The sequence below is a fragment of the Aythya fuligula genome, chromosome 4, assembly GCF_009819795.1.
Source record: "Aythya fuligula isolate bAytFul2 chromosome 4, bAytFul2.pri, whole genome shotgun sequence".
Lineage (NCBI taxonomy): Eukaryota > Metazoa > Chordata > Aves > Anseriformes > Anatidae > Aythya > Aythya fuligula.
The window spans coordinates 33933273-33955491 of record NC_045562.1 but is presented as its reverse complement, the minus strand read 5'-3'; the positions used below and the strand labels follow the sequence as shown (position 1 = coordinate 33955491).

Below are 22219 nucleotides of genomic sequence, written 5' to 3'. Positions count from 1 at the left end.
CACAGAGGAAATCATTTAGTGAAACTACATCAAGTTTTCCAGTTCAAGTGCTACATTAAGGAACTGAAACTTCAAACAAGAAGTTAGAGAATGAAGACATCAAGGTCAGCTACTGCACAACAGTAAGAGAAAATGCTTTCAGAAGTGGGGGCTGGGGGGGGAGGTCTTTTCCATGTCCTTATAACTTTGGGAAGTTTATTTCAATCAAATTGACACCTTTTGATGATAGATGGAGAAACAGATTGATAGAGAGGTATTACATGAGGTCTTGACTTCAATGACGCACAAGCTCTCAAGGTCAACTTAACAGTGAGCTATATCCTCACAGCAACCAGCAGCAGATTCAGTGACAACAGAAGTAATTAATCACATGATACACTGCCTCACTCCTTTCAGCACAAGCTGGACACCATACTGAGAGTTTATTTTCTTCCTTCTAGGTTTTTCTTCATCAAAATAGATCAGTAATTAAAAACAGCTTGTTTCATCACTGGTTATAAGAACATCTACTATCAGTAATGATTTCAAAAAAAACTATGCAGTATTTACGTCCTTTGCATGCCATGAAGTCTTAATCAGATACTAAAAATTTGATTTCTATCACTTGAAGAAATTGTTTACAAAGTCTTTAAAGGTCTTACATATCCTAACAACCCAAACCACCGAGAGGCAACACCTACCAGAAATCCTGCAGCACTCAGTAACACTAACTAACTTCTTTCTATTGAAGTGCCCAGGAAAGACAAGCTACACCATAAATAACATAAAACAGGGAGAGGTCAGCTAAATAATTCTGTGATGACAAAGCTCTCAAAATATAGACCGCATGAAAAGTCCTAGTCCTTAATGAAGAAAACGACCATTGCCATGTCTAAGCAATGCACAATGATCAATTTGTGCACCCTCATCAATCTACCACAGTACTGTAAAGCTGCTTACTTCTCTTTTGCTGAAAGACAAAACAGATGATGCACTACTGCATCCAAAGACCTGGAGCTACCCAAATGTAGACAACTGACCTGAGTTGTACTGTCATATAAGGATGTCAAAATGATGAGACAATCCTATTCATCTTCCAGTACAGGAGACGCAGAAGTATGTTTACATCAATTGTGTTCATGTCTAATGGAAATTACAAAAAGCCACTAGGAGAACTGGAGGAGCGGAAGCCTAATACAGCAGTAGCATAAAGTAAAACAATGCATTCTTTAAAAAAAAAAGGCGCAAAAAGGGAAAACATCCTGGCATATTCTACATAAATTGTATCACATGTAATTGGAGTCCATTCAACATTTTTTCTCAGATTAACACAGAACTTTATCAACAGCAGAAAACACATAGGAAAAACAAGTGTGTGTGTATGTATATATATATATATATATATATATATATATACACACACACACACACATATATTTCTATATAAAATAAACTGACGACATTTTGCCTTGACTTTTTTTTTGCTGATTTTTTTTTTTGCCTTCTTACCTTCTACTGCTCTCTTGAAGAAAACTTTACAGCTGCCACATGTAACTACCCCATAATGACACCCAGATGCTTCATCTCCACACACCAAGCACACTTTGGAAGGTCTTGAAGAACCAGTTGATACACTTCTCAATGAAGAGCTGGAGCAAAAAAAAAGTAAAAAGAAAACAACAAACAAAACAGTTATGAATATTTCAAATCACACTGGCCACAATGCAAAGTTCAATTAAGAATTTATAACAGGTATAATGCTCAAGGCACCTAACAATTAGAAAACCACAACTCTTTCTTTCAGTGCCTGATTGAATACATGAGTTGCTTTAATTAGTAGATGAAGTATTTTTATTGTCTGTTTTAAAACACCCATAATACATCAATGTTAATGTGAGAAGTTACCACAAGGGCAGTGGAATTTATTGGTAGCAGATGACTAAAACTGAAAATAAACAAACAAACCACTCTGGCAATGCCCAGATAACTATAAATTTTCCTTCTGTTTGTTTGTTTGTCTCAAGCTCTTATGGCTAAGGTATACCTGTAATAAAACCGGTAAGACCATTTTATGAAGGAGCACAGCAAAATGGCATGCCCTTGCCTGATCACGTTCCTGCTTACCACTACAGTGGCCCTTGAGCCGCTTATATTTCTGTAATTGAACAGCTTACTTCCAAAGTTGTTCTGAAGCCTTTTTATATTCTGCAAGTGTAAAATATCCTTCTATTTTACTATAGGTGCCAGGAAAGCAGCCCTGGAGGTTTAGAAAGCATTCTGAAGTTTTGCAGACCAATGCATCTTGCAAACCCAGCTTTAACCATCTACCACATGCTTAAAACATGGAGCATTTTTTTTTTTTATTTTTTTTTTTTTCAACTGTGACTCTCTGAAAGTATCTTTAGTTAGTATTTTCCACTGGCAGCCCTAAAATACAGTGCTCTTCAAAACACAACTCAAATTTCATGATGCAGCGAGTCTCCTCCCTCCCTTCTTCCCTGAGGAACTGGAAATGCCACCCTAACATAATCGGCACGCTCAGAGAAACGTGCCAGATACCAGAGGAGATGAGAGCTTTGGATCCCTCCCACACCTCTCAAGGGCTGGAGAGAATCTTCCCTTCGATACCGTCTCTCTTCTCCAGGTAAACATGACCTCTTGCATTTCTTCACACGTTATCTCCCTGAAGCCTGTCAAGCAACTACAAAAACAACCCTGGAAAATTTTACACTAGTGGTGAAACAATCTGATCGTTCAAATTGCAGATCACGGGCTATTTGTTGGTCAGTCATTGGGAAACAAAGTTCACAGGTAGTCTGAATTCAAACATACGATAACCAGCTCGCTTAAGAAATTCCAAGGAGGCACCCTTTGCCTTTTTTCACATCTTCCTTTAAAGAGCTACGCAGTGGCCAAACGATTTATCCAGGGGCACAGCAGGAACGTCACTCCAGATCAAGGACCACGAGTCTCCTGGCCTGCAGCTTTACTGTAGCATCCAAACTAAACATCTTTTCAAATGACACCATGCAGATGCTAATCAAAACGTTCCAAATAGTATTTCTTGTCTGCTTGCTAGTCTGTTAGGTTTACTAGTTTTATTCCTTGTGCTATTTATACTTTCATTACATAACTCAACACTACTTGATAATTGCTAGGTGATGGCATTAGCTCATCTGCCAGAGAGACAAAGGAAAGCCTCGCCAGATCTGTGTTACAGAAAGTTCTGTTTGCTCAAGTCCCAGGCAGATCTATGCACACGGGATGAGCATAGCTGGAAGGAAAGGCAGGTACTTCTACCAAGACTGTGCTGCTATTCAACACTGAATTTCAGCTCTGCATTTTGATTTGTTTAGGCAATGAATAGGACTCGGGTAAAAACTCCTTTCTCCTTCTAGCATGCTGCACGCTGCGTGAAAAAATCAAGCCTTTCATTAAACAGAATTCTTCTGAAGGTGTCTGCTTTCGAGAGAAAATGTCAATAACCTGGAAAACTACCTCGTTGAAAATTCATTTTTCGCTCTTTCACTGCAACTGTGGTATTTTGTCTGAAAAAGGAAACATTTCAATTCTGACACACCACCAAAATATCTCGGGGCATTTGTTATTTTGCACGTTCGCATTTCTTCATAAGACTGGCAAAAATTTTCCTACCATATGACTACTGTGTTGCATAGTCCTACTACCCTGGAGAAGGTCATTGTATTTTTGTTTCAATATCTAAAAAAAGGTAATTCTGCTAGGGAGCTCTTATTGTGCAGAAATAGAGGATCCCAGAGTATCACAGCAGTGTGTTGATATCTGCACACATGACTGCATACACATACATACACGTGTCTTCTTTTCAGTTGAAAATAAATTGTCATGTAGGATTTGCAGAAGGTGGGAGAGCCTTTTTTAATTTTTTTTTAGATATGAGCTGCCCCTTAAAATTCTACTTACACAGAATTAGTGGGTTTAAAAAAAGCCAGTAGACACACTGAGACACCATTTGATCCATGACTATTATTAAATGCCTACCTAAGACATTATCTATAGCATATTTTATACAGTGCTTATCTAGACAAAGGGCTTGAATATAGCTGAAAGGTGAAGGTACAGCTTGAATGCAAAGCGTGTATTCATCTATTCAGCCGCAGCACCACAGGTGGAAACTTAACATTCTGGAATAAAATTTAATTAATTCCCATACATCCTTTTAATCAGTTTAAAAGTGGAATAGGTTAAAACACAAATGAGGTATTTTCGTTCTTAATAGGAGTATCCAACATGGAGCAATTCTCAAATACTCCACTGCAAAGGAACGTTGATATTAGCTGTCAGAACTCAAATTTCCTCCAATTTGTGCCAGCTTAAGCTATGATTGCCTTCTAATGCACAATGTTTTGCTTGATTGGTTTTAAGATGTCTTATGTTCTCTTTCATCCATGCTACACCAAAGTATTTCCTAACTTAAAATGCTGTTACATTATCTCATACAGGAGCCACGGTGGTGTTTGTACACACCTGAAAATAATAAAATACTGACTTCTGAAAATATGCTCAAGTCATATTGCTAAACCTCAAATTAAGTCATTCTCTCCATGGAAGCTATTCTTTTCTCAACAAAGTATGCATGGATGGTTACACCTTTTCCTCATGAATCTCTTACATTCACACTGTCATTCCTTTCTTAGAAACTTGACCACAGTGAATAAGATTTGCATCAAGATCTGACTGGTGAGCAAATTCTCTCTGCCCTCAATTCAAGGCCAGATATCCAGCTTTTATGACACTAAACATGTTTGATTTATTATTTATTTTATTACACGAATTAATTAATCAGGATACCTGTATATCTTATAATGCATATAGTGGGAAACCCTAGACTAAAGTAACCCCCTGCTTTGAACATGCTTTTCATGTATGCTCTGAGTTAAATATTTCCCTTTTTGCTATTTTTTGCACAGAAACATCCCATAAATTTCTATTTGGTAACGCTAATGTAAATTTGTGAAAAGTTACTGGTAGGTAGTGCTTAATAAATAAAAGCTAAATGTTGATTGTGAGATTGTAATAGATATATACAGCAATTTGGCTTTCCTTTTTTTTTTTTTTTTTTTTTTTTTTTTTTAAAAAAAAAAAGCTCAATTCGATTCTTAGCTCCAGATGAAAATCTTAGTTACGGTAATGCAGACCATTTTGGTAATCCATCATTCTCTCTTCTGAAAATCCAAACAAGAACAGATACTATAAATGAAGACTGGGAACTTTACAACTGACTCCCTGCACAACCATTAGTCTAGTGACAAAAGCCTATTGGAATGACACCCTAAATCTAAGGACACCTGTGGGCCACAGCAGGATTGAGGCTTTTAATGCTTGGAGCAAGTGAAAATGCTGCTTTTATACATTTGCATGAGTCCAAACTAGATTCTAACAAATATTGCTCTGCTAGTCACAGTTCTTTAAGCTTTCAGTGGGCTACTGTTGACCTGGATTTCTTTCTTGTAGCCAGCAATCTACTTTTAATACAAAATGAAAACACAAGAAAGGTGAGATGAGATGCCACATTGCTGGCTACTCATTACTGCTTTTAGAAGTCACTGGTTTCCGTAGCCTGATTAGGGGTTATTACTTTCATGCTGCTGTCATATTTCCAATGTGAAGAAGAATCAACCAAACAAAACAACCCTACACAGCAGGATGCAGAGAAGAGATCTAACACAGCATACATATTTTATCACAACAGTTTTACAGCCAAGGGCAGCATGGATCAGTTTAACAATGCCAAATGTATCTTCTAAATGATTTGTAAAATGGTCCCTTAGATGGCTCCGGTAACATTTGTTATGTTGTAGGGTATTTGATTAGGAATAAGCCTGATTTATTATCCTTAACAGTGCAAATGCTGGCAGTTAAATACTGACCTTGACTGGCCATTGCCATCAAGCTTATTTGTGTCTTAGCAAGTTGGCTTTAGGAATAGTTATATGGAGAATTAATTAGAACTAACAGATTTTGTAAAGAAGAGTCAATAAAACCACAGATAATCCAGCATTTGAAAAGCTGATTATATAGGTTATGATGCTTTTCAAACCAGATGTCATACAGGAGCGCAGTTTAACCAAATGCCACCTTTCTGATGATAAAATGAAGTACTCCAAAGAAGCACAAGCCACAAAACGAATCCCAGACAAAAGTTTATGCTACCCTGTAGAGAGTATATTTTTCTCCTTCCAAACATTCCCTTCAACTTTTCCTGGCCTCTACAGCTAGCATTGCATTCCTAAGTGCTTGCTTTGACTCACTGCTCCTCTGCTCAGCTCTCCTAGCCTCTTCCTTTCTGTAGCTCATCGTTCACTCAGTCACCACAGCACGAGCACCTTCTCTTCCCATTCCCTCTGCTATTTTTATGTGTGGTCACACAGACACAGTAATTTCATTGCCCATGATAATTCCTGTAGTGACTTAGGAAATGTTAAGCTGGTCAAAAGTTGTCCACGAGATTACTTGACCACCACACAAGGATGTTGACCACAACCTCCACCAGTGGCGTGTACCATTCCCCAGATTTTGCTCTACACCATTTTGTTAATACTGAGGTTTTACCAATGTAAGTTCTGCCTTGTGCAGCCTGATTTTCTTAAAAAGTTTCACTGCAGGAATGTACCTTGGTTCTCTGCTGTAACTACTCGCATAAAGCAGATTAGCAGACTGGAAAATGGTATTTCTTAAAATGTCAGACTACATAAACCAATCTTCCTGTCAGCAGACCAAGAAAGCATAGAGAAGTGAAAAGGTAGAGAGATGAAACAATCAGATTTTAGGAGGAGAAGGCAGTCACGTGGGACCTCATGAATGTGGAGCTGAAGAAAGAACGAAAGCTGAAACCAAACCACCCTTAAGTCTCAGAGCCAAAATTAAGAGCAACATTTACCCTCTACTGTTTGGCAGAGGCACACAAACTGCCAAATAACCTAGCTGCACGTTCTGCTGACTGAGTTTCTCGGGGCATTATCTTGCTCCTACAAAGATGAAGACAGACATTACAGAAGTTATGTTTCCTTGGATAAGACAACAGGACCCATGTAGCCACTACCAACCCTTACACCTTTACACCAACTCTTATAATCTTATACCAACCCTTACACCTCTAAAAAAAAAAAAGGTGTAGGATTTTTCTTTTAAGCCTCAGTCTTAAAAGAAAACAAACAAAGAATGTCCTTTGAAGTCTCAGAAACCCTGAACAAGATGTAGATATTTTAGGGAAGGTAACTGTATTTTAGTGTGTATTAGGGATGATAGGCACCAAGCATAACATCTGAGGCAGTGCATGCTTGCTCTGACATCTGGAGTACTGTTTCAGTCCAGAAGTAATATGAGCAGCTAGGGAAAGATATTTTTTTAAATGTCTTCTCTTCACTAGAGTAACAAAGATAAGAAAAACATTTTTCCATTCAAGTGAAATATTCAGGAAATTCAATTAAGGAAGAACAACAACCTGTAAACTAGTATCTTCTTGGCCTATAAATCAATTATTTTTGAAGCCTCCTGGAATCCAGAATCTCAGAGCTCTTATACAGATTACCATTTGTTCACATTTGTTTTGTTTTTGCTAATGATGAGGAACTCATGCTATCCACTACTGCTTACCGCAATTTAAAAAAAAGGATCAGTATCTCACCAAAATAAATGTGTTTTGCCACCTATGACTTGCAAGATGTATTTTTAAGAAACTTAAAAAGAACAGAAAACAAACAAAAACCCCACCAGCATCAGATAAGTGCAGTAGCTGTTAAGCTACATTTAATTTAGCAGTTCATGTCAATCTCTTTTTCTAACACAGACACGCACTGCTCCAATAGAGGAAATTTTCAGTTGTTTTAACTTCAAATACTGCAGCTCTAATACAAAGTATAGATTAAAAAAATAATCCAATATTTATACTCTTTCCTCATAAATGCTCAGTATGAGGAAACAGGTATCAGAGAGGAAAGCACAGTTAAGAGAAAGCTATGAGATCACAGGATTTCTTCCCTCAGCAGCTCCAGCTTTCCCATCAAAGTTACTTTATTTAGCAGTGCCTAGGGGTCAGAGATGACACTTTCCTACCTTGATCTTAATTATTCTAAGAAGTGAACTCTGATGTACAGTGATAAAAGAAAAGGCTCCACCCTTTCTCCCAAGCTCGCAAACCTAGGAGTCAGTTATGATTAAAAAATAAAAATAATAACAGTAATAAAATTACAGTATTTATTCTGCAGATAGAAGCTGATGAGTTCTCCTGTGCTGTAGGCACCAGTGAATAGGTTCTTGTATTTAGCTTAACCTTAAGGCACATGTTGATTTTACAAAATGAAGCAAGTGTAGCACGGCCCTTCAATTTCCATTTCCCTCAGTGGATGCTGACAGGACCCAGCACTTCCCCAATCCAGCTGTAAGCCTTTGACTTTTCCTTGACCTTCTCCTCTGAGATCTTTTGGTAGCAGCTACAGTCGGCTATCCAATTTTTACCTTAAAGTAACCCGTTGACTACAGAGAAATATGAACTTAAGCATAAATAAAACTGTGTTCTGGTGGACTGAAACCGAGCAGCACTTATCTCCTAGGGAAATAAATCTGCTTTTTGCCCACTGATCCAGTGATCAGAGCCGTGTAATGTCCTCCACATAGTCTTCTGAAAGGCACTTCTGCTCTAACTACTGTCGCAACGTAACAAGATCTAATGCCCCAAGGGAAATAAAACTCACTCGTTCTGCAGTTTTTCAGTACATAAATATAGTTTTCTGTGGAAGAGGAATGGCTGACCTAGGTAGGGAGTTTACTCTTAGAAGCAAATCTCCACCTTTGGAAGCCGCAGACCAACATCAAGCAGCACATTTGCTCTAACTTTTAATATTTGGACCACTTATAGAATTAGTGCAGTTTAAATGCATGTGGTGTTCATTTTTGTTCTGCTCATTATAAATTGCAATGCATTGTATAGCAAGATAAGGCAGGAACGGTGTATCTGGCAAATGATCTAGTTAATTATTGAAAGTTGGGGGGGGGGAGCATTTAACCCTCTCTTTTCCTGTACCTGCTCTGCTGTCATGATCAAAGGGAAAGAGACAGCTTTGAAAATCCCATTTCTCATAGCAGCATCTCATCTTCTGCCATTGAAAAATATTTCAACTAATTAAGCATCCTGATCACTCCTGTAGGAGAGCACAGTCGTGTTTACTTGGTAAGGCTCTGCTGCCTTCTTGGTCAGCAATACTTTGTAAACTGCATAAAATGCAATGATTCAAGTGAATTTCTCCTGCTGATGCTGGCACCAGTGGGAAATCATTGCCATAAGGAATTACATGCAAGACAAGACTGCATGACAACTTTGCTCTGCTGCTGAGGACTCTTAAGACAAAGAAAAATTGAACAAACAAGAAGGAAGGAAAATATACCTAGAGGCCAGTGATGCAGGGAGATGCTCCTAGTAATAAGAACACCCCTTAATAAGAAGTCTCTCCTTTTCAAAATAAAGCTCGCTACTTTTTTCACATTCCTCCTTCAGAGTCTAACCAAGCAATTCTCACAAATACCTTCCTTTGCTTGAAAACCTTATTATATGAAACCTTTATGGCAGCAACCTGAAATGGCATTAAAGACTAAAGAATTGACCATTTTCACCCTGAAGAAGTCTCATTCTGTTGCCAAGTCAGAAATCTGACCGGTTCCTCTGCCACCACACCCTTGGGCTTGGCACCTTAAGTCCTAAAAGGATACAAGTCTGAAGAATTTTATCAACAGTATTAACTTAAAAGAGAAGCAGCTTGGTCCGATCACACTTACTCGCCTACCAGAAACTACGTGCTTCATCTGCCGAGTGCATGATACACGTACAGAGAAAGCCACTGTCCCATGTATGCCCTAACCAGGCAATATAAAAAGTTTACAAGAGTTCTGTATTCCAATAAAAGAGAAAAATTAATACTTCAGAATAGCAAAAAGTGAACCGAACTGCCATCCCAGTCTAATGGGGATTAAAATACCACAATAGAAAAACCTCCAGAGCAACCATGAAACCATAGGGAAAAAATGCACCAAAGCACAAAAAAGGTTACCATGGGAACAAAGGCTATTTTCCAACTTGTCAAATAAAAGCCCCAGTATGGCAGACCTTTACTCCTAAGAGCAATCCCACAGGCTTCTAAAGGCAACACGTGTAATTATTACTTGAACTGAAAGACTCTAATGGGGGGGATTTTGCCCTTTCAGCTCCCTTTTGCCCCCACCACCACCAAGACAAAATTAGTACGTATGTCGAAAGCGTATTAGCGTTCAGCGGCAGCACGTGCTAGAGTGTAATTCCACACAGGAACAGAAAATAGAGGTAGAGAAGTCTGCACAGCGATCCACAATTCATAAACAAGACCCAGAGGAAAGGCAAGGCAGCGGGCAGCTGGCGGGGCCGTGCAGTACGAGGTAACGATGCAGAACCGAGTCAAAGGAACGCCTCTGATCTGCTCGGGGGCTCGAGCCCTGGCACGAGCAGCCTTCGTGTGCCTTGCAGCGTGCTCCCAGCTCTTTGTGGGCTTGCAAAAGGAAGGCTGCAGAAGGAAACAGTCCTCTGGAGATGGTCTTATTAGTCGAAAGGCACTAACCCTCCATAAGGTTGGTGCTTGATGTTGTACCACAAGTGTCCCGCTTGTGGTACAGGAAAAGCACAACTCCAACTTCACCACAACCTCTGATTAACAAGTGTTTTAATAGTCACTTTTTTTTTCTTCTTCAAATATATCCTGCCACATCTAAAGTCACTATTTAAAGTAATGAAGGCTTCATTTTAACCAATATATTTTAGTTTTACGAAATGCAAGCTATTCATGCTGTTTTAATGCATGCAATTATTACTTAATACAAGAAGTAAGATGACGTGCAGCTCTAGGCTGGAGAACCACACAGCTTTTGGGGTAGTTTCTATGTTTGTATTTCCCACATTCCTGGCTCAGTAACTCCAATAACACGTCTCTTAAAACTATGAGGTAGAAAAGCCAATGTGATTTCTGCTTCTATCTCCTTTACTATTCCCCTTTTGTCCCCTTTGTGGCCTTTTAGTACCCTTTAACAGGTAAAAAAAATATTATTTGACATAAAAAAGCCAGTCATGAATGCAGAGGACCATGCAAGGAATATGGTGAGCATGACATGCCTGCACTGAGCAGGCAATACAGGGCAGGCAGACGCGGGACTCAAACCCATCAGCTTCTTTTCTTTCTTCTTCCTAACTCTGACAGGTAAGTTGAACAACTTGGAGCCACTCATCTTTGTAGAGCATTCGCCTCTTCATTTTCTTTCTTGCAAAAGAGCTTGTTTTGAAATGGATGCATAGAAAAAGATGTTTTGAACTTATCATCACCTGTTAGAAAGACACTTGGGAAGAAAGTATTGCTAAAGCAACTGACATCATATTCCAGCATATATGTAACCTGCCCTTGTAAATGCACAAATTGTACCCATGTACATCACTAAGGGTGAGTCACAATTTTTAATTTTACATACCTTGGATTTGCATAGAATTATACCTATTTTAGACACCAGGAGATCATGACAGAGGAGCGGTTCAGGTCATAAACCAGCACCAGAGCTCCTCACAAAAGTGAATACTTTGGAGCAGAAGTACTACTGAGCATGGGAGTTACAGGTTTTAGCAACCAAGTGCACAGCTAACTTCCAAGAGTCCTTTAAAAATCCACAGTAATTACACAACAGGAAATCTCTGCTCCATTAACTAAGTAAGAACTCTATTGACAGTCAGTAGAGGTAGCAGATAAAATCAGTTGTTAAGTGTAGTTTTAAAATATTCCCAAACCCAAGCCCTTTCAATCTTTCAATTCCCCTTTCCCTTTTTTTTTCCCCACAGAAAGTGTAACTGCTGACATGTAATACAGTTACACTGTATTAAATAACTGTAGTTTTTACTTTTAAATCAATTAAAATATCCCTCCATAATATGTCAAAGTGACAAGTAATAGCCTGCTGAGTGCCATGGAAAATTTTGGTCAAATAGCAGATGAGGGTTGCAATCACTGACTGATACCTAGAGCAAAGACTTTTGGTAATTCTCCCACAAGCAATCACAATTGCTGACAAAGTTCAAATTTGTCTTGACAGGATTGTCAAGGCAAACTAGAAATGTTCACAATTGCAAGTCAAAGAATTCATTTTTATTCAGCTGAAATTCATTCTACTGCTCCACACTAATGATACGCAATACTGTACCTACCACTCACTCTGGCTCATATAGCAAAGATAAGAAGAAAATGGCAGCGTTAAACAAAACACAAAGCAAGGAAGTTCTGTTCTGCAGCTCGCACAGCCACAGTGCGCCTCTTAAATCCCTTCTACATATATCTGAAATTCTTACAATATATAGCGGGCCCTGGTTTTGGAAGGCAGCTTGCATGTAACTTCAGTGGGAATAAGAGCTGGTGCCATAATTAAAAATACCACCATTCTTCCCTTTCAGGAAAACTATGTTTAACTGTTTATGCACAGAAGCATGTTCCTTTAGAGGCAAACTGACAGTTGAGTGTGAATAATTATGTGCTTATGCATAAATTTACACAATTTACATAGTAATCAAGGTGTGTAGCAGACTGAACAAACATCATTGCTCGCAAAAGCATCACCCCCCAATCCTACTCAGGGAGCCTATCTGTGGCACAGCCTTTCCATTTGCCATAGCAAGGACTGTGATATTTACATTCATTGTTAAAGCACAGCATCGCACACTGACACAACAGGTCCCACACGGAGTGCAATTAAAACCAAACAGAAAGAACCTGACGACACACATTCTTTGCTCCATTAAACAATTTCTGCCTATTCTAAAACAATCTTTTTTTTTTTTTTTTTTTGTTATCCTTCCCCTGCAGCCGCTGAAATCATTTCTGCTATAAACAGGTGTACAATATGCAGAATAAGCACTTAGGGAAGAAAGGAGACAACTCAACAAAGAGCAACTTCTGAGGCTGCACAGTTTCAAGTTCTGCAGCAGTCGCGGTGTAAGGCAGCTGCGTAACCTTGCTGAAGGAGCCCAGGAAGCCCTGCTGCCCCCACTGCACCCCTTCCCAGTCCACAGACCCTGATGCAGGAGCCCACAGCTCTGGCACATGCTTGCAAATTGTGATGAGACTTAGAAGGTTTCCTTACTTACATATTTGCTTTCCATATTTCCAGATGACAAAGACAAAATACAGCCAGTGTATGTAAAGCTCCAAAGAGTATGAAACCAGTTAAACTATGCTTTTTTAAAGAAAAAGATTAGTTGTTATTCTTAGAAACCAATGAGTAGCAGGACTAATGCAACTCTGTGTACTAAAGCCTTCTCCTTCACACATGACATCTATGACATTCAGCAGGAGAAAAATGCAAGCAGCACCTTACACTTAGGGGTGATACTACCTGGGCGTCCCTCTTCCACCTTGTCACCTATTCTAATGGTAAAAGGTTACAGCAAAAAATACAAAAAAAGGTAATAGCTATCCCCTGTCAACCTTGACTGAAGTTGGCTGATGTTTACAGCTTACCAGGTGGGGAACAGGTAGACAGCTCAGTTACATAAAACTTGATTTCCTCGGGAAGCCAGCCTCTGCCTCTGTTTCTGCTGGAGCTGTTATTGCAACCAACAACTTGATGGCAATAGGTGCTGGAAAAAGCTATCACTGCTTTAAAGCTTTGGTCCCTCACACACACCTGGTTATTCCAAAAGCATTCCCTGCGTCATGAAAGCACACAACCCCTCAGCAGCACCTACTCACCCTGTACCCATCCATGCAGAGGCACAAACCCTGCGGCTCCTGTGGGCCCAGCACACCACCGGCTGCCTACTTCTGCACACCCTCTGCATCCCCATCTATCTCCATTAATGCTGCCCATGGGCAGACTCCTGCTCCTCTGCTGGAAACCAGAAGCCTGTGGCCCAAACAGACCAGGTACAGCCAAACACTGCTTTGTTTCGTACATTTTTTTTTCTTAATTCATCATGACCGAAGCCAAGTATCTACTTCTTCTGAAGTAGTAGAGTATTTGACAAGGCTTGTAAGAACCCAACACCTAAACCCTTTCCCAGGCCTTTTACACCAGCAACTGTGTACTCAAAGACTGCCCAAAAGGAACTGGTTAATGCTTGGAAGAAACAAGGCTGTTATCCAAATTTCATAGTCACACAGTGGAATGTTAATAAAAGTAAATGCATACCAAGCACTTGTTTGAAGTTCAGCGCTTCTTTCATTCCAGAAACACTGCTTTAATCTCCCAAATGCTGCTCTGCCTTTTGTTATCCTCTTTCGTGACTGTGTTGTCAAGCGCAGCACTCAGACAACTTGCTGCAGAAGGAGCAGAAATTGCCTACAAACGACAAGCCTGTGCTGCTCACGTTTTCTAGCAGAGGTTGAAGCAGAACCTCAGTTTTCCTTACAGAAGTGCTCAGGCCAAGCTGCTTGGCAGAGTGGCCAGGAGAGTCAGTTCTTCCTGGCTCTCAAGCTCTTGGGAACCAACACACGGTTGCTGGCAGAGAGCCGGCTGCAGGTTATCAGCTGCGTGACCTTGGCTTGACGGAAAACTGCAGAAAGCAGAAAATTCCACCAGGCACCTACCATGGCGTGCAGTTTCCCCTGCCACGGACTCCAAACATGGCAAGAAGCAGCTCTGCTTACGTGATACCAAGGGCGGTGAGGGTGGGGACGAAGCCCTGCTTCGTGCCCTTCCGACAGCCAAGAACTCCGATGCTCTGCCTGGATCAGAAATGCTTGCCAGAGCTGCCAATTCACGAGTCTGCCTCAACAGCTGAATTTTGCTGAAATCTGAAGAAACCCTTGAGATTAATGGTATTACAGGCTTTGGTTTACTTGACAAAGACAATACACAGGCCTTTATTCTCAGCTTTTCTGAGATTTCCTTGGCCGCAAAATTGCATTAACTGTTCCTCAACCAAACCAACCCACTGGGTCTGCTGGCCATTACTCCAGCAACAGCTGAAGTTTCTTTTTCCTGTAAGAAGTGACAGATTACACTAGTTCCCAAAGCATGAGCTGTTAGAGCACGAACTGCATTCTTTTCGTAGGGTTGTGTGTCTACATCCTTGAACTTCTGAGGAACTTCTTGTCCTTGGTGGCCCTAAGCAGTTGTGCCCTGGTCAGGCCTGGTGGTGCCCTGTGACCCAATGCTCCAGCAGGAGCATCTCGAGTGCCTGCTGCCCTTCTCTGCAGTACTTACAGCACAGATACAAGTGTTTGTGCTATTTTGCTGCCAGCTGCTCTTCAGTGGGTAGTTGGAGAACTTCATTTAATGCTTCATCAGAGATGCCAGATGGACATTTTAATAAACTGCAGTATTCAAGCCACTGATTTAGGATTTCCTTGTAGTTGGCTCTCAACTTTTGACCATCTTGAGTATGGAACAACACAACACCACTGAATTTAAAGCCACAGACTAGTTTTAAGTAGTCTTAGAAGCCTGCATAAATTCTCATGCATTTTCTGCCACTGTAGCGACAGCGTAAGCCAATGGCACTCCCCACGTTTTTGCAAAAACTGCTCATGCAGCCACTGCAAACTTATGGTGGCCACAGTCAACGCATAGCTGAGGAGCTTCTACCATGCAGCCACAAACATAGGCTCAAGGGGGCTGCCTGTGGCCACTGTTCCAGCTCCCATAAACACTGGTCCCAACTGGCAGCAGAAGGTATAACAATAAAATAAAAAATACGGGAAAATAATAGAATAAAAAGGGCTTTTGCAGGTACTGCAGATACTCGTTAGAGCTCCTCAAAATAAATAATGCAACTGGCTGAGCTTCTTATGGCATTTACTACCTGTCTTAAAGTTACTATGGTTGCATGAAAAAAAAAAGATCTGAAGAGTCTAAGAAGTTTATGAATGAATATTGATAACCTGGCTGATGGTGATGTGCCATAATTATTCTTAGAGCATGAGGTCACAATCCTAAATTATGAAACTGCTGAAATAATATTTTAAAAGTTTCAGCTTTCCCTTATGCATAAAAATCTCTGCTAAGCCTGCAAAATATTGACCTCAAATTTAAGGACATCATGCTACTTTAATAAATTATATAGAAGGCTTGACTTGTGATCAAGAAAATATTAAGGCTTAGGTTATTGTATTTTACATCATTTCTTTGCTCATTAAACCCACAAAGTTTTCATTAAAAATACAGTAATTCATTTCACTGCCATATTATTAACAAAATATGATATGCATATTTAATTTCCAATGCTGTGAAACAGATGACAGGGACAAACTATATACAGAACAGCTGAAATCCAGACAACGTGAAAGAAACATAGGATCTTTTATATAAGCTTAAATCCATGTTTAATGTGTTAGGTATCATGTCCTACAAAAATGTTTACAGAAAAAAAAAATCAGTATTTTGGATACTTTTGTCTTAAGCAAATATGCTTCAGCTTTTTACTCCATAAGAATGAAATTGGAAAGTTTGTTGGTGAGCCTCATTCCTCTTCAAAATTTGACATGCTGTTGCTGCTCCTGATAAAGCTGCAGTGCGTCTGTGTGCATGATTGAGAAGCTATCCATGAAGACTGTTACTCAAGTGCACAAGTATGGCTATCCTTCTAATTAACTATTTATGAACTGCTTCACTGCTCTAGAAAAAGTGCACTGCTATTGCTCATTAGAAACCAGCCCGTTAAGGTATTTTTAAATATAACAATGCAATTTCACTAGACATATGCACATTATTTTTTTAAGGAGAAAAGGAACAGAAGCATTTTTACTCTGGAGCTGAGTGGTTTAAAATTTTAATGAAGAAAGTATTTAAGATTGTCTTATAGGCAACGTCTCATTGACAGAAACGTGGCTAAGATAGCCTCGCAGATCTTTTCCATCTCTTACTGCCGTGACCTTGCACCCAACATGCGTACGCTTCCACTCGCTTTTCGTACAGAAACAGGGTGCACTCTGACAGCTGGAAGGGAAACAGGGACCGGTACTGCACTTCAAGGTGAATTCCCGTAAGACACAACCTTTGCCAAGAACTCCCTTTACATCCAAAATGCTGAGGGGAGTAACTCGGTACTCCAAATCTGAAACTCCTGTATTTTTTTTCTTTCTTTATTTCCCTCTGATATGAGGAAAAATTACTTCAAGTGAAGAAATGACAAATGATGCTCTGATTACACTAAGCAGAATGGAAACTAAGGTGGGGTGCAAACCTGTCCTGACCTATCCTTATTAACCAGTCACTTCTGAGGTGCTTCGGTTATTGCTGATAGTACAGAAAGTGATATACATCAATTTGCCATTACTGTAGCCCTCAAGCATTCCAAGAAATTCACATCTGTTAGTAAAACAATCACTTTTCCTTGAAGCTGTGCCCTTCACTCACAATTTTTCTCAAGTTCCTTATGAGAAGTACCTAAAAAGCCATCTTATCTGATGCTGTACCTGACGGTGATATTTTGGACAAAGTGCAAAAACATTTTGTAATGAAATTATCAGATTGATGAGTGACACCAAACCCTACCTGCCAAATTGTCATTGAACTTCACCTTCTAAATTACTCTCTACCCAGTTGTTTCCAATGCATATAGTTAGTCCAAATGAGCTTGTTGCTTAAAATACTACCGCATCCCACACATTTGTTCCTGGAAGATAACACGATGGAGCCCATCTGAAACACCGTCTGGCATGCTTACCTGTCTCAAGCCCTCGCTTTACTTTGCAGCATTCTCCCCTGCTGCGAGATCATCAGAACAACATTTTAATGCAACGGAGCATGTGATTAATCACAATCTACAGGAGGACACATTACCCAAGAACCTTGTAAGTGCAAAACCTTGTTATAAATTACTAATACTCAGAAGTTAATTTACTGCTTACACTTGATCTTCACATTTACCCGCCCACATCTCCGAGAACGACTTGACTGATCCAATTCACCAGCCTAACTCTGTATATTGGTGGTTGGTCCAACAACCTTCCTTTCCCTCTCTGCTCCCTCCCTCCCCCCCACCCTTCTTCTCTATGCCCACTCTATGCCTATAGAGAATGCCACTGAAAAATAAAAGTGTATGCAGGAATAACAAATGGCTATACTGAGACTTAGCCTGATACCTGAACCAGAGAATGATGTTTTTGAGTCCTCGTAGGGCCAATGCTAGGATCCACATCAAACCTATCTCAGATAAGATACAGAAAGGCAATTCTGAGTTGCTCTAGAGCTTTGTGGCAGAAGGGCTGATACCAGCCTGCAGAGGGGAGTGAACTGAGGAGAGGACAAGAGAGGTGCGAGTAGAAGGATGATCCTCCCCTGCTACCCACCACAAACCTCTCTAATTCCCTACGAGGAGTATATGAAATACAGGAATAAGGAAATAGAGAGTAGGTCATACAGACTCCCACTAAAAGAAAAATCCCTCTCTTACAGTTTCTCAGTACAACAAAATTAGTGTTGAGATGCATGATAAACTCCTTAACATGCTAACAGATGGTTTATTTATAAAGTTATACTCTCCCTGTATTTTTCTATAACTTTTCTCCCTTCCAACTTTTTGCCTTTCAGATGAAGGTAATTGCTTCACATTTTATGCATCACGGAGCCAGAACGAGTATCAATGTTTAACAATGATTCCCTGCAATTTCTGGGGAGAGGGGAAGGGTAAGACAGGGAAGAAAGGAATTGAGGAGCGTATTTACTCCCATCTCTTGTCACTTTACAATAACATGGAGGGGAGATGGATAAGGAGAAAGTCTAATTTAGTGGTCTGAATGATATATTGGAAGCTCTACATGCTTCCAAGGCAACTTCTAAAGAAAGTTTTGTGCATATGCAAGTCTGTTGCTGGAAAGGTACCATATGCTTATACTCATTTATCCTTTATACAATAAGTTCTTCATGCAATTTGTATAGTCGCTTTTTTTTTTTTTTTTTTTTTTTTCCCCTTAACAGTGAGATTCTGAAAGGATGTTAAATACTAACTCTGTAAAAGTTCATAATAGTCTATGACAAAACTCCCATTCAGTTTGTATTAAGTTTATTTGGGGCAATTCCAAATGCATGTCGGAAGTGTGCAGACGGTGCTGTTGGTTCTATGGGCTACAGAGGAAGGAGAGACCACTTGTGTGCTCTGTTAAGACCTTTGTGTATAGACCAGCAACAGTGCTAACCTGACATGCAAGATACTTCTGCAAGTGCTAAAAGTTGAATAACACTGCTCAGCTGAGAAAGAGACTAAATGTCTCACAAAAAGTTGTACAGCATTCCAAGAAGTGCTTACAACTTTTACTGGAAATGTATGTATGAATTGAAACGTATGAAAGCCATTCTCTTCACTGGATAGTTACTCATTTTATAGCTAACTTTCAAAAAATCTGAGCAGAATACACAGATCACAAACAATTTTTTGCTCTCTTTCCTTCTTCCTATCTATTATGGCTAAGAACAAATGCACAAAATCTTTTAAGCCTTTTCTCTCCTCAGCCTTTGGTCAATATTTGTTAATTACTTCATATTGAACTACTCATTCTGCTGTGTTATACCATAACTCAGGTATTAAACTTCACTATGTTAAAGAGACTAGAAGTATTACACACATTTTTTACTTCTAAGCTTTCACTTCAAGAACTTTTCCCTTGTGACTACCTTAGTTTGTATTCCCTTCCTTATTTCCTCAAGCTTTTCTCTTAAGATTCAGAGGTTTCTCCTTCCGCTCTTCTGCATGCTAAACACGTCTTTAGGATTCAAAGGGCTCAGATGTCAGGTATGCAAACTATTTTTCCTTTAAGAGCAGAACTGGCACATTAGTCTATTCCAAAGATAAGTAAGTGTATTTGTGGCTGAGACTCACCTTCCAGTTTTGTTCTCTTCTATGAGCAATGCCATCTTGATAATATTGGCTCTGGTGAAATTAGAAGTGTTATATTTACTGGACAAAAAACCATTTTGCTATAGTGTGTCACCCTAAAGTTTGAATATACTATACTGTCATCTTTTTCTATATAATCCCACAGGCTTCATCTAGCTTTCTTCATGGTGTAATATGCAAAACAGGTAACTTGGCACTAGTTTTTCCTCTTCCCAACTCAGTCAGAAATCATATATGCAATACTGGAACTGAAGTAAAAATACAGTCTTGGGTGTTTGTGGTATCTGATGAAGATTACTTCGGTGAATAACGTGAAGCATCTTATCCTGGACCTTTATTCGAACTAAAGTGACTGTGTCATCATCCATAATTCAGAAGCAGCACCCGTTGGACTTGTGTTAACAACTTGATACTTAAGTAAAGAAAACTCTTTGGAGCTGGAGCTGAAAAAAATATCCTATACTAGCAAATGTTACACTGATCAAACTGAAACTGGTGTCAGTAAATTATGCCAACCTTTTCACTTCCAGTAGAAGGATAAGAAATAGGACAATCTCCAGGCAAAATGATCAAAAGTTAAAACACATCAAATATTAAAAGATTAGTATGGAAAAGTTAGGATATCGGTTTTCTGAATAGCAAAAAAGAACTCCTGCCCTCCGTCATTTTTCCCTCTTTCTAAACACTTTCTAAATTCCCAACAGAGTACATCTAAAACTGATCTGGTCACCACGGTGCGCGCTGTTTTTCACATAGCCACACAGAAAGCAGTGTTTCTATCAGTATGCAATATTCAAGGTATTGTCAGTTCTTCACAATTCACATCTTTCGATGTTAAATGTAAATGCGCTGATGTACATATATCTCAAAAAATAGCTTGGATAGTTGGACATATTTTTCTTTGGGAATGAAGGCTGACAGCTCAGTTTTCTGACTCAGATCAAGGTCGAAATTTTGCACACTCGCATACTAAAAAATAGTACTTGAAGATTCAGAAAACTAGAAAATTCAGTTCTGGTGTCATCCCAACAACTCTGTAGTTAGCCATGCTAACATACAGTTTATTAGGTACAGTGCTGTTAGTTTAATAACCCCTGACGCAGTGAAGTCTGAACGTGCTGAAGAACTGTTAGACAAATTTTCCAGCTGCAAACGCAAAGTTCTTTAAGTTCTTTAAAGTTCTTTAACACAAGAGGGAGGCAAGGTAACTTAGTATCAGTTCTAATCACAAATTAATGCCACCTCAAGCCCGCTGTAAGTTGTGGCAAATTAAAAAGCCATTCCAGAAGTTTAGGAGCCTTGGTTGGCAGGAAGATCATCAAGATGGCTTTGTACTGTTGGACACGTGGGCTTGTGAGATGGTTCTGTGTAACCAGGCTGTCCTGGGTGCACTGCAGGCTCAGTCACCACAGTTTCTCAAGTCAAATACCCAGACTTAAATATGCATATAGTTAAGTAAATACGATTATTAGTAGTAAACAATAAATACAGAACTAAATATGTATGTACGTATAAGATACAAAACTGTACACTACTTTTTTTTTTTTTTTTTTAAACTGTACCATACAGTTTTATTTCTATGTCTCAACTGAGTTAGGAAAATATAATACCAAAAAAAAGTAATTATAGAGATGGTTGGGACACAGCAATATTTCCTTTCTAGTACCCATTTCCTTCAAGATAAATAGTGGACACAATCCCTTAGAACAACACAATTCTCCACTATTTATAAATCTAATGCTTCCGTTTCGTAATTATATAAGTCATCACCAAATTAAGTGGCTATAAAATATAGGTCTGTTTCCTTTCTCAATTTTTAAAGCCTCCATCTTGAAGTAGAACGCACAGACATCAAACACGGAGACAACAACAAAATGTCACTATACTAAAGGGAACTTGTATTTGCACAGAAACAACCATGCCCAGAAGAATTCATCTTCCTGAGGCAGGTAATAGATAACAGATAACCTGACAGAGTGGGAGCATCTCACCACATGCTAAAAATAAGAAGAATTAAAAAATAATATATGAAAAAAATCAATATGTTTTTACATTGGCTGTTTCAAGGGAGACAAACTGAAAAATTAACAAGGGAGAATACTGCAGAAGTTAAGGATTTCCAGTTCAGGAGATACTGCAAGCCAAAAAAATGAAAAAAAAAAAAAAAATATATATATATCTGAAAATATACTCTTATTTCTTCATCACTTATTATTCTGTCTCAGTCTGTGTACTGCATAACCTGAAACAAAGATCACATCCAGTGGCAGATACAGCCCAGATGCTGTCGAGAACCACCTCCTTTGCTACCTCCCTGGTATGTTCTTGGAGACACAAAAAGCAAGACCAGAAAGCCAAAACAACTGCAGGTCA

The 22219-nt window shown here is 39.3% G+C and overlaps 1 protein-coding gene across 4 annotated transcripts in view; it reads right to left on the bottom strand.

The window, feature by feature from the left end:
- Positions 1-22219, bottom strand: part of NR3C2 (nuclear receptor subfamily 3 group C member 2) — a 198070-nt gene that overhangs the window by 86621 nt on the left and 89230 nt on the right. For all 4 annotated transcript variants that reach the window (XM_032186017.1, XM_032186019.1, XM_032186018.1 and 1 more), the window contains one exon: positions 1489-1628. In XM_032186017.1, coding sequence (XP_032041908.1) covers positions 1489-1628 — 140 coding nt within the window. The remainder of the gene's footprint in view (positions 1-1488; positions 1629-22219) is intronic.